At 37.6% G+C, this 12,981-nt stretch overlaps 1 protein-coding gene across 1 annotated transcript in view; it reads left to right on the top strand.

Moving 5' to 3' along the window:
• The window catches only part of mkrn1 (makorin, ring finger protein, 1), a 62,835-nt gene extending 50,635 nt beyond the window's left edge, over positions 1–12,200 (top strand). The window contains exons 6-8 of the mRNA XM_048607484.1: positions 5,220–5,330; positions 7,080–7,224; positions 10,163–12,200. Coding sequence (XP_048463441.1) covers positions 5,220–5,330; positions 7,080–7,224; positions 10,163–10,372 — 466 coding nt within the window. The 3' untranslated portion in view covers positions 10,373–12,200. The remainder of the gene's footprint in view (positions 1–5,219; positions 5,331–7,079; positions 7,225–10,162) is intronic.
• The last annotated feature ends 781 nt before the right edge of the window (positions 12,201–12,981 follow it).

Genomic DNA, 12,981 nt, shown 5'->3' with positions numbered 1-12,981 from the left:
ACCCAAATCCCTGAACAATATACCAGCTCTTCTGCCATTGATTTATCTCCTTTAACCTTTTGTTTCTTTGTTTGTTTGAGTTTGGCATTGGGACTAAGCTAGAAATTACTACTTTCAAGGTTCTATTTTTAGTTTTCTACCTAACATCTTAAATATACTTTCAGATAGCAGGAACTGCAGATGCTGGAGAATCTGAAATAACAAGGTGTAGAGCTGGATGAACACAGCAGGCCAAGCAGACCCAAGAGTCTAGGCCCGAAACATCAGCTTTCCTGCTCCTCTGATGCTGCTTGGCCTGCTGTGTTTATCCAGCTCTGCACCTTGTTATCTTAAAATACTTTGTACTGCTTTAATCTTTTCCCTAAAAATGTCATTCCTATCAATGTGTACAATAATTTCTAGCTTCTCAAAATCACCTTTAACAATATGCTTGAAACATTTAGAGGCATCCTTAATCCTAGCACGAGGAAAGCAACAAGCCATTCTAAATTTGTGCTCACTACCACAGAATCTCTCTTCTATGCGCCTGACAGGAGAGATCCCTAAAACAATAATTCTGTTAAATCTTGTCAAACGCTGCCTAAAATAAAAATCATTCCAAGTGTCAATAACTGACTCGCCCTTCCATTTTGCTCAAAGACTATCCACTTCTTCAGTTCCAAAAACTGAATATCTATTTGATACAGGAATAGCCACTGGAGACTTTTGAACTACCTTCCTACCTTTCTCGATAGCCACAATCTATCTGATTGATCCTGGTGTGCAGTAACTTTTCTAAGTCAACTAGCCATCTCATTCTGTACCTCATATATGCCCTTGATAACATTAAGCCTTAAAAAAAAGTTTCAATAGCACCTTATATATATAAAATAAACTACCTTTTATTAGCTACAGAAAATAATATTAAAACGGAAAAAATTAAAAATATATATATCAAACTAATAAAATTTAAATAGAATCCACATTTAGCTGATTAACTGAATTTTAAAAAAAACTCCTCTTCAATAAATTCCTCAAAGGGGAAAAAGAAAATCTTCTCAAGAGCCGACCATGTGTAGGGCTTCCCAAAATGAAAACAGAACTCCTTATTTAAAATAAACTGTTCGGTTTTTCAAAAAAACACCTTGGCATTGTAAAAAAAAAAACTCTTAAAAACCTTTGCAATATGAAAAAACCTCTAAAACACATACAGACACTTTTTTAATTTCTGAATTTAGAATAAAAAAGCCCACTGTTCACTGTAGATCCTTAAAATCTAATTTAAAAGAGTTTGTTTAAAAAAAACAATGTTTTTGTTTTTTGAATGTTAATGAAACAATGAATAAAAATTTTATTAGTAAAATATAATGACTGTAATAACTGTTTTTAAAAAAAAAAAAATTTAGATCTTTAACTAAGCCTGCAATCCCAGGAGCAGCTGCAAGATCCTCCCTGCCTGAGTATAAACAGCTCGCTGACCTCGGTTTTGATTCTGCCAGGGCCGCTTAGCTGTTGATCTCACTTTTTTTTATTTAACCTATTGTTCTAATCAACCTGTTCAGAGATATTGTTACATATCTCTGAGCAGGCAGGCTTTGAAGCTGGTCCTCTCAGTCTGGATGTAGAGACACTACCACCATGCCACAAGAGGGCCCTGCTGATCTCATTACAGTTTTGGTCTAAATAATCTTCAGCTGCTTCATAATGACCTTCCTTCGATTGTAAAGTCAGAAGCAGACCGTTAGATAACAATTGAACAACATTAGCCAACAGCCAAGATACTGAAACAATTTATGTGCATATGTGGCGCAACCTGGACAAAATTCCAACTTCAATTGATATGTGGTGTGTAACATTTGTGCCACCCAAAAGCCAGACAATTACCATCTCTAATGAGAGACATTCTAATCACTAACTGTTAATGTATCATGCCAGTACCTGCTCTAAAGCCTCTCACTATTAATATCCTCAGGCTTATCATTGAATAGAAATTGAACTGGACCAGCCATATGAATACAGTGGCAAGTTAGAGGCTAAGAATTCTGAGCTGAGTAGCTCACTTTTTCTGTTGCCCAGTGCCTGTGCACCATTTGCAAGGCACATGTCAGGAGTGTGATGGGATACTCCACACTTGCCTGGTTGGGTGCATTTCCAACAACATTCAAGAAGCTTGACACTGTGCACGACAAAGCATGTTTGGTTGGTACCCACCTTAAATTCACTCTCTTTGCCATCCACATACAGTGGCAACAGTGTGTATCATTGTGGAAAGTTCCCCTGCAAACTATCCCAAATTTGAGCTATACTCTGGGTCCTTCACATTCACTGGCTCAAAATTCTGGAACTCACTGGGGCCAAACAGCAGTGCAGGTGTATCTACCACTGACTGCAGTAATTTGGGAAATCAGCTCCATACCACTGTCCCAGAGACAGTTAAGAATGAGTAATAAATGGTGGCCTGGCTACCATAGCCGACATCCCAAGAACAAATATTTAAAGATAAATGTAGTAACAGGCTTCAGACATTGGAAAGCAGTTGAGGTTTTGGAGCAGGTACAATTCAGATTCACTGGGGTACTTCCTGACAAAGAGAAATAAAGAGGAAAGCCTAGAAAAGTTAGAACTTTATTTTGTTGGATGATGTGATAGTGTATAAAATTAAGAATAGGATACTTTAGATAGAAGCGGGCTGCTTCACTTGCTAAAAATGAGCAAAAGTGTTTTTTTAATTGGAGTTAGTAGCTGAGGAAGAAACTATCAACTTTGAAGAACAAATCAGTAAAGGGATATAGATATCCAGGTAGTTGCTATGTTTCAGGTTGTGGATAACGGTATTGATTTATGTGGGCTTAATGGGCTATTGCTTTTTTCTTTTTTGTATTTTTGTGTACTTGAGTGAGATACATGAGGACTGCAGCTCTTTGTAAAACTTTATCCAACCATGACTAAATATTGTTGCGATCGCCATGGGTATATTGCAAGTCAAAGTAACCAAATATACTGAATGACCCCTAAATGGAGAAATTACTAACAAAGTTTGCTTTTGTAGCTTTTAGTTTCACAAAAATCATTAATTAACATGCAAAACGGTAAATTTCACTTTAAATAGTTGTTACAACAAAAATACATCTTTCTTGAACACAAGCATTTGCAACACTCCGAACACAAATGTTGCAGTATGTAGCTACATTGTTGCATAGTATGCTATTCGCTATTCATTCAGGGTAAGTTAGGAGGCCTATTCAACACAATTTCACATTAGAGTTTCACAGTACACGGGTCATCAGCTCCCCCTATCCTCCAAATCCATACAGGGTCTGCCATCTTTAGGGCATGGTCAAAGAGCTTTTTTTTTACAAAAGCATTTTTATTAAAATGGGGCAGACCCTGCACGGATTCGGAAGATAGGAGGAGAAAAGAAAATACAAGGGTCATCAGAAAGATAGTGCGTGTTGTGTAACTTTCCAAAGTTTCTTTTCAATCAACAACACAATGCAGGGTTAGGTTACTTCTGGAAATAAATTTTGACCTCTTCCAGAGTTCCCCAACATCTCGGATGCTAATCTTTAGCCAATTCAATTAATTCCATGTGATATCAAGAAATGGTTGGAGGCACTGAGTAGTACAAAGGCTATGGACCTTGACAACATTCCTGCAATACTACTGAAGACCTGTGCTTCAGAACATGCTGTATCCCTTAACAAGCTATTCCAGTACAGGTACGACACTGACCCTGTAGAAGATTACCCAGGTGTGTCCTGTGCACAAAAAGTAGGACAAATCTATCCCAACCAATTATTGTTCCATCAGACAACATCATCTCATAGGACTATCAAGCACCACCTGCTCACTCTGCCTGATTTTGCCAGGACTGTTTGGCTCTTGACCTCATTAGAGCCTTGGTTCAAACATGAACAAAAGAGCTAAATTATAGAGGTGAGGTGAGTTTAACTGTCCTTGACATAAAGATGCAGTGTGGAATCAAGGAGATCTCGCAAGGATAGGCGCAATGGAAGGTGATCATTGCAGGACAGTCATTTCAACTCTAGGACATCTCACATCAGTGCCTAGAGTAGTGGACTATGCCCAACCATCTTCAGCTACTTCACCAATGCCCTTTCCTCCATCATAAGGTCAGCAATGGAAATGCACAATGTTTAGCATCATTCACAACTCCTCAGATACTGAAGACGTCCATGTTCAACTTCAGCAAGACCTGGACAATAATCAGGCTTAGGCTGAAAAGTGGCAAGTAATATTTACGCCCCACAAATGCAAGGCAAAACCCATGTCTAACAAGGGACAATCTAACCTTTGCTTCTTGACATTCAATGACATTTCTATCACTGAATCCTCGACTATCAATATCCTGGGAGCTACCGTTGACCAGAAACTGAACTAGACTAGCTACATAAATACAGTGGCTACAAGAATAGGTCAAAGATGAGGAATACTGCAACAAGTAACTCGCCTCAAAGTCTGTCCACTATCTACAAGGCACAAGTCAGCAATGTGGTGGAATGTTCCCACGTCTGGGAACATGCATCTCAACCTATTCAGGTCAAGGCAACCCACTTGAATGACACCATGTTCATTCTTTCCATGAACTATCTGTGTGCCATCTACAGTATGCATTGCAGAAATTCACCAAGTTTCTCAAACAATATCTTCCAAATTCACAACGATTGCCATCTAGAAGAACAAAGGCAGCAGATATATGGGAGCACCAACCACCCCCACCAAGTTTCCCATTAATTCACTCACCATCCTGACTGAAATATATCACCATTCCTTCAGTGTCAGATCAAAACCCTGGAATTCCCTCCCTAAGGGCATTGTGGATCTGTCTACAGTACGGACTGCAGTGGTTCATGAAGGCAAGTCATCACCACCTTAAGGGTGACTAGGGTTGGGTGATGAATGCTGCCCCAACCAACGTTGCTAATGACTGCCAAAACAATAAACAAATCGCCCAGCCTTTTAGCATCTCTCGTATTATATGCCATATTTTGTCTACGCACTCTATCTGGTATACCTTTGCATATTCTTTGTACTTTTCACAACTTACTTTCCTACCTACACCTTGTGTCATCTATATGTTTTGGCTTTTCATCCAAGTCATTGACATAGCTTGTAAACAGTTGAAGCCTCAGCACTGATCCCTCTGGCACTCCACTCATTACTTCTAGCCATTTTGATGACTTTGTCTGTACTAATTGTTCTTGAATTTTATTTTACAGATCCTGTCCTGAGTGTCGAATTACATCAAATTTTGTCATTCCAAGTGAATACTGGGTAGAAGACAAGGAAGAAAAACAAAAACTTATCAAGAAGTACAAAGAGGCAATGAGGTAATATTATCCACTTCTCTAGACTCTACTAACATCTTGCTTTTTCAGTTTCTCTATTTTCAATATTGTGACATTTTTGGGCAAATTTATAATCTTTCTTTACTTCCTCAAAATGGCTTTTTAGAGAGAGAATAAAAGTTCAGGGCATTGATAATGAAGCAAATCCAGTCCTTATGGAGTTGCAGTTAGAGGGTGTGCAGTTTCACAGATCGTCATACAATCATCGAATCCCTGCACTGTGGAAACAGGCCCTTCGGCCCAACAAGTCCACACTGATCCTCAGACATCCCACCCAGACCCATCCCAGTATAACCCACCTAATCTTGCTGAAAATTTTAAATGCTAATATTGACGTACCTGGCACCCTGGCAGGAATTTCCTCAATCTGATTTTCTATTTCATCAGCAAGACTGATAATAGTAACTGAAACCAGAAACTTCTAAGCATCAGATAAGCACACGCAAGTGCAGAAGAACCTAATGTAAAAAATTGAAATCAGCTATAGCAATCAATACCTGAGAAAAGTATGGAATAATATTTTCTTTTGAGTCACGTTTTATTTTATTGATCTGAAAATTATATTTTGAAGCCATCAAAAATTCATTTATGTGAATTAACAAAGCATATTTAAGAAAATGCAATTGTGGAAACTTTACCCTTTTTAATGCAGCAAATTAAGTGCAATGCATTAGGATTATGTTTAAAAATGTTAATAAGTAAGGAGAAACAAAGAAAATTCATTACAATGCACTTCATGTGGTAACTTTCAGTTATGCTGTGCTTAAATTTCCAGTGTAAGTTTACAATAATTTGGAATTAATGCAAATGCAGAAAACTTGAAATCCTATTTCATTTTCCATTGGGGTATGGTGAGTTAAAGAGACACATGGTTTATGTTGGACGTAATTCATGAGATTAATGCAATTCATTGCCCACTATGAATCAGTGGTGTGAATTTCTTTGCAGAAAGTTCAGTGCATTTTCCTCTTGTGTTGCAAATTATTGTCTGGGACACTTTGTAAAATCTTTAATTTTTTGAGAAAATAGTCTCTCTTTTTCTCTCCTAACAAAGTAAATCAAGTAAAACCACAGAAAAGTTATCTATTTTGCAATATTAATTTTGAGCAGGTTAGTTTCTTGTCACATTTCCAAGCTTCTTCCTGTTGTAGAAGCCCATTCTATTCATTATTTAATCTTAAGTCCTGTTACAGTTCTGATCGAGTGTAGGCACACACCTATGATTAATATCCCAGTATATTTTTGCAACTGGATGTACATCACGGGAGTTCTTCCTGAGCTGTACACTCACGTTTTAAATTAATTGGCTGAAGATCAACATTGGTCTGATTTGGGAGTCTGTTATTATCTGGCACTAAACTGGAGGGAAGAGTATAGTGGAGTGTAGTCACAGATAACTGGCAAATATGGATTTAAACATGAATCACAAAGCAGAATACGGTGGATGCTGGAAACTGAATTTAAAAACTAGGAATGCTGGAAATAGTTGGTCAGGCAATATTTGTGATGAGAGAGAAACAGTTCAGGGTTGATTACCTTTAAGGTCGTGAACTTGAAATGTTAACTCTTCCTCTTTCCACAGATACTTCACAGATCTGCTAAGTATTTTCTGTCTTTCTTGCACACTTAAATATGTTACATTATAAATGCACTTGTTAATAGCAAAATTTATCTATTTTACTGGCATTTGAGTTTTCAGTATTCAGTAATTTTTTTTTGTTTGCTCTGCAGCAACAAGGCATGTCGATACTTTGATCAGGGACGTGGCACTTGTCCCTTTGGGGGTAACTGTTTCTACAAACACGCGTTCCCTGATGGTCGTCTGGAAGAATCGCAACCACCAAGGAAACCAGTTGCGTCAATGGGAAGATATCGGGTAGGTACACTTCCATATATTAAGTGAGTTTTAATGAAGAATTTATGAAGAATGAAGAATTTAAAACCTTTATGCTAATAATTTCATTTAAAAGCTGTATTGAACAAATTATGGTGTGATATGATGGAATATAATAAAACAACAATTTTATATAAGAAAAGTTCCGTTCTGATGAAAGATTATGACCCGGAACATTATCTGTGCTCACACGCCATACATTCTACCCAACCTGCTGAGTGTTTTCAGCATTTTCTGTTTTTCTAGCATCTGCAAAGTTTAGTTTTGAAAATTTTTACATGCTGGGTTTCCTGATGGGATACATTTAATGTTTTGCATTGTTTTGTTCTAATTAAATGATTTGGGACCAAATTAAGATAGGATTGATAGAGATTTCCTTTATATCTTCTACTGCAGGTTCAATTTTGATACTTCTCATATATTCCCTCCCTCAGGGCGTTGTGGACCAACCTATAGCATGTGGACTGGAGAGGTTCAAGAAGGTAGCCCACCACCTTCTCAAGGGCAACTAGGGGTGGGCACTAAATACTGGCCCAGCCACTGATGCCAACATTCCTCGAATGAATCAAAAAAATTAATTGTTTAGCATTAGTAGGTTAGTTTAGTAGAAATATTAAAGTACAAACAGCTTGTGGACTTCATTAAAATTTTAATGTAATAATGTCTAATCACATTACTGAAGTCTTTGAAGAGGTAACTGAGAGGGTTAATGAGGATTACTAGGAAACAGCGGGAGATTGAATCTGCTTCTACCTTTGCACTGGCTGGCTGAGTGCCGATGGACCATATGGCCAAATACACAATATGCTTGCAAATCAATTGACCTGGTTTATACCCGAAGCACCTCATTTTTATGCCACTGTTTTGCCAGTACAACCTGAAGACAAAATTAAAATTAAAATTAAAATTTCATTGGCTCTTCCTGGTGCCACTATAGTGTAAACTCTTGTCCTTAAACATGCACATATTACAAACAAACATTTCACAAAACTTTGCCTGTTCCAGCTAGAAGATAATCAACAAGGCTAGTGGAATGCTGGCCTTTGTATCTAAAAGAGGATGCAAATGTTATGTTATTCTTATTCAAAACTCTAGTTAGACTCCACTTAGAGTACTGTAAGCAGATCTGGGCACCACACCTTAGGATGAATGTTTTGGCCTTGGAGAGAGTTCAACGCAGGTTTACAAGGATGATACCTGGACTTCAGGGGTTATGGTGAGAGATTGGACAAATTAGACCCTTATTCTATAGAATTTAGAAGGTTAAGGGGTGATCTAATCAGGGTCCTCAGAATATTTCAGGGAAAGATAGGGGAGGGAAAGATAACCTATTTCCACTGGTTGCTGATTCTAGAACCAGGGGATGTGGTCTAAGAATTAGGGCCAGTCCATTCAGGAGAGATCTTAGAAAGCACTTCTACGTGCAAAGAGTTGTGGAGGTTTGGAACTCTCTTCCTCAAATGGCGGTTGATGCTAATTCAGTTAAAATTTGTCTATCTCAGATTTAGATTTTATTAAGCAGGGGTATCAGAGGATATGTGCCCAAGGCAGGCATGTGGAGTTAGGCACAGATCAGCCATAATCTTATTGAATGGTGGAGCAGGCTTGAGGGCATGAATGTCCTATTCCTGTTACTATAATCCTAATCTCTGTCTATATAAATTGAAAATAATGATCCTCATCTAATCCCCTTGGATTTCTTTTTTGTTATCATTCTTGGGATATAGATGTTGCTGCCTGGCCCTGTATATATTGTCCAAGGACTAGTTGTCCTTGAGAAGGTGGTGTTGAATTGCCTTTCTGACCTGCTGCAGTCCAAAGTGTGTAGGTATACACCCACAATACTGTTAGGAAGGGAGTTCCAAGATTTTTAATCAGCGCCAATGAGGGAATAATAGCATATTTCCAAGTCAGGATGACATGTGGCTTGGGGAACTTGCAGGTGACAATGCTCCTTTGCATCTGTTGCCCTTGTCCTTTTAGCTGGTGGCGATCACTAGTTTCAAAGATGCTGTCAAAATAGCCATGGTAAATTGCTATAGTACACCTTGTAGATTGTAGACATGCACTGGAGAAATGGGAGAGTTGCTCACCACCAGAACTACTAGCCTGTTGTTCCTTAATTTTTTTTTCTCAACTCTGACTCCATTTGACAAATTAAAATTGTTGCTAAGTCAAAACTCAAGACGTGGGGTTTTATCAAAAATACCTATGGTGGGGAGAGACCTGTAAGAATGTGAAAAAGTAGGTGGAACTCTTGGTTGCCATTGCTGCCTGCGAGCTTGCAACCCCACCTGGGGTCCCAACTTTCACTATGGCGGGCTTCTTTTCTATCTGCTGACCTGTTTTTGTAGCCCCAGTATTTATATGGCTAGTCCAGTTCAGTTTCTGGCCACTGATAATTCCAGACAGTTGGGGAATTCAGCAATTGTCTTGAATTCTCTGTTTATGAAAATGGTAATTGTATGACATGTATGTTACCTGTCACTTATCAGCCCAAGCCCAGAATGTTGTCCAGATTTATCTGAAGAGTTATTGTGTAATTGTCAGTAAATATCCAGACTTCAAGCATGAGAAGAAAGGGAATTGTGCCAAAAATAGTAAAATTACCATAGTCTTACCAGACCATAGAGATGCTCTCTCATTAGAAAGAGATGACTGGTGATGGTTTAACCTGAAGGTCACACTGCCTCATGTTGGGAATGAGGTCGAGAAAGAGAATCCTTCATGATAACCTCAGCTGCTTCAGGAATTGAATCCACACTGTTGGCATCACTCTGCATCGCATACCAACTGTCTAGCAGTAGCCTTTTTTTTTAACAGTTAACAATTTCATTTGGAGGCCAGTTCAATATTGCTGCTATTTTGTTAATTCAAAAATGTTTTAATTTGTTTAATTACATATATATTTTTATCACAGAACCAACGGAGGACGCATTTTTGGAATTTCATTGAAGAGAGAGAAAATGCTGATTCCTATGAAAATGATGAAATGGTCACCTTTGAACTTGGTGAAGTGCTACTTATGCTTTTGGCAGATGGCCACGACGATGACTTTTCAGATACTGATGATGAGTGGGACTTGTTCCATGATGAAATGGATGTTGATTATTATGAATTTGACCTATAGCACTCATTGTGGATTCTGGACTGTCTTGTTCATTGTTTTTTAGACAATAGCTTTTCCTGTGTTGTGGCAGTGCCATGTATCTTGGGCAGGCCAGGCATTCAGGGTGCAGTTTCACTTTGGATATTTGTGCAGAGTTCTTGTCGATAGTGCAAAATATAAATTAAACTAATTTGCTTTACCCAAGGTGATAACTTGGAGGATAAATATGGCAAGTGGCTCCACGTGGATAAGAGTTGAGTTTAGGTACTTGACCTAAGTACAGGTGTCTGTCCTTGGTTATCAAATCAATATGACCACTTGTATGCACAAAAGCATGAAACCAACAAGGACACCTTGACTCATTTTACAGTTTGTTATTCTATACAATGCCCTCTCCACATAATTACACTTATTTTAAAGAGGGCATCATGCAGTCAGTGACCTTTTACAAGTCAAAGTACAAAATAATTATGATTAACATCTGTGGTTTTTTCCCGTCTTTCTATTTTTTTTAATTTTATATAATATGCTAATAGAGCTCAGGAGAACCTGGCTTAGAGGAGTGACTGAGTCCAGCTTATGACGGAGCTGAATTATCTATATGCCTTTAAAATGATCAGACCACTTTGTTTTGTTTCCTCATACTGTTTGACTCAGTAACTCCCTCCCACTGATTCTCATCAATAATATTATTAGTACTCCATTTATACAAAAATATTTTTAAAATAAACTCAAATAGATCAGAAAGAAAAGACTGTTAATCAGAATTATTTTCAGTTGTTCAGGTTGGAAAAGGGATCCTACTGTTAAGATTTCCTCTTTAAGTATCTTGTTGGAGAGAGGTTGTTTGTTATAGTGATGTGAAGTGATGACATTTCTAAAAGCAAAATAACATGGATATAGCACTATCTGATTCCACAAGAAATGTGAGGTTAACTGTTCCGTATATTATAGGTGTTTTTTTATTTATTAACTATTGGCTGTTCTGACTGACATTTCCCAGTTAGTTAGCTTATTTAAATCCTTCATCTAATCTAGATAAAATAATGATACAAAATTATGGGAATTACCAAAGTCTTGTTATTTATCCCTTTTTCATATAAATCTCATTTTATATCTTATGACAAGTTTATCTGACTGATTTCAGTTCAGATTTAATTTGGATTCTTAACATTAAGAATAGGATGTTCTTGTGATACGTACTGGCTCAGTCTGATGTTTGGGAATATTCAGGGTGAATCTTTTGTAAAGTAGCAAATTCATAAGTTGCAGGTTGAGTGTGTAAATTAACGATTTAGGCAGATTAACTGCCACCATTTTCTCCTTTACAAATGCTCACCTGTTAGTTCAATATACTGTGAGTCATAATGAATGAGGTTCAATCGAGCATACCTATTCCTACAACCTTCTATTATAATAATTAAACTCCACACGCTCAGTCACTGGCTTCATGGGTATCTGCGCATTATGAACTCTGCAGACTGAAAACTGGGATACCTGTTCCTATTCTCCTTTACGGGACATTAGGATTCAATTATTATTTTTAGTGGAAGCATGGGAACCTGAGTAATTGTGGTGTTTGTTGGATATGTGACAATGCATATTAGCCCTGTTTTCCTATTTGTGGAACTGCATATAACTGCACGAGGTCTGAATTTGTGAAGAGGTTTGCTGTTGGAGGTGTGAGGCTAATCATCTTGGCAATGCAAGTGGGAGGAAATGTAGATTCTCAAAGCTGTTTGAGAGCAGTTGCATACTTTGGGAAATGTAGCTGGAACAATTACCCTTTAAACTGTCATATTACAAGTACAAAACAGCATTTTTCTAAATAAATACCTTTTGCTCTAAACTATGTTGTAAATGTCCTGTGTGTATCTTGGATTGAAAAACTAAGGTGGTCATATACTCATGAAGGTGATATATAATGCACATTACATGTGGAATGATGAATGTACTATCTTAATGAATTGGCAGGCAAATTTAATTACAATTACTCAAGTAATAGTCAAGTAAGCAGTATAAGTGTGCACCTTTTATGTCTTATTGCCTTGACACTCAAAATTCAACACTTGTCACAAAAAAATTGTTGGCTGTTTAGTGTGCTATTTACCATGTACCATACTGTGTGGCAGCAAATGGGTGCTTAATGAGTTGTATGAATTTAGAATCTTGTATATTTTTAATGCTATGTTTGCACTTATGAACAGGGTTAAGTGTTAGAACATTAAATAAAAACTGAAAAAATTGCAGATGCTGTAAATCAGAAACCAAAACCGAAATTGCTGGAAAAACTCAGCAGGTCTGGCAGCACCTGTAGAGAGAAATCAGAGTTAACTTTTCTGGTTGAGTGCCTGTAGACCCTGGATCTAAATCCTACCTGGGCCTGAGCTGAAAGCATGGAAGTTTTCACCATCTAACAATTGGAACAGTCTGATATGGAGTGTGTTCCAAAGGTGAATTATGAGCATTAGCTGAATTGAATATATTCCACTACTTAGTATTGCTGAAATCATTTAGTGCATCTTTGATATTGAATTGACAAAGAGAGAATACGAAAATTAGTTAGCTCAAAGCAGTGCTAGACTAAGGTGTATCTTGCATTCCACAATCCATGTGTTGGGTTTGTTAAG

This window comes from Rhincodon typus, chromosome 18 (assembly GCF_021869965.1).
Source record: "Rhincodon typus isolate 14 chromosome 18, sRhiTyp1.1, whole genome shotgun sequence".
Classification (NCBI taxonomy): domain Eukaryota; kingdom Metazoa; phylum Chordata; class Chondrichthyes; order Orectolobiformes; family Rhincodontidae; genus Rhincodon; species Rhincodon typus.
The sequence above is the reverse complement of the archived record's forward strand: the minus strand, read 5'-3'. Positions and strand labels throughout refer to the sequence as shown.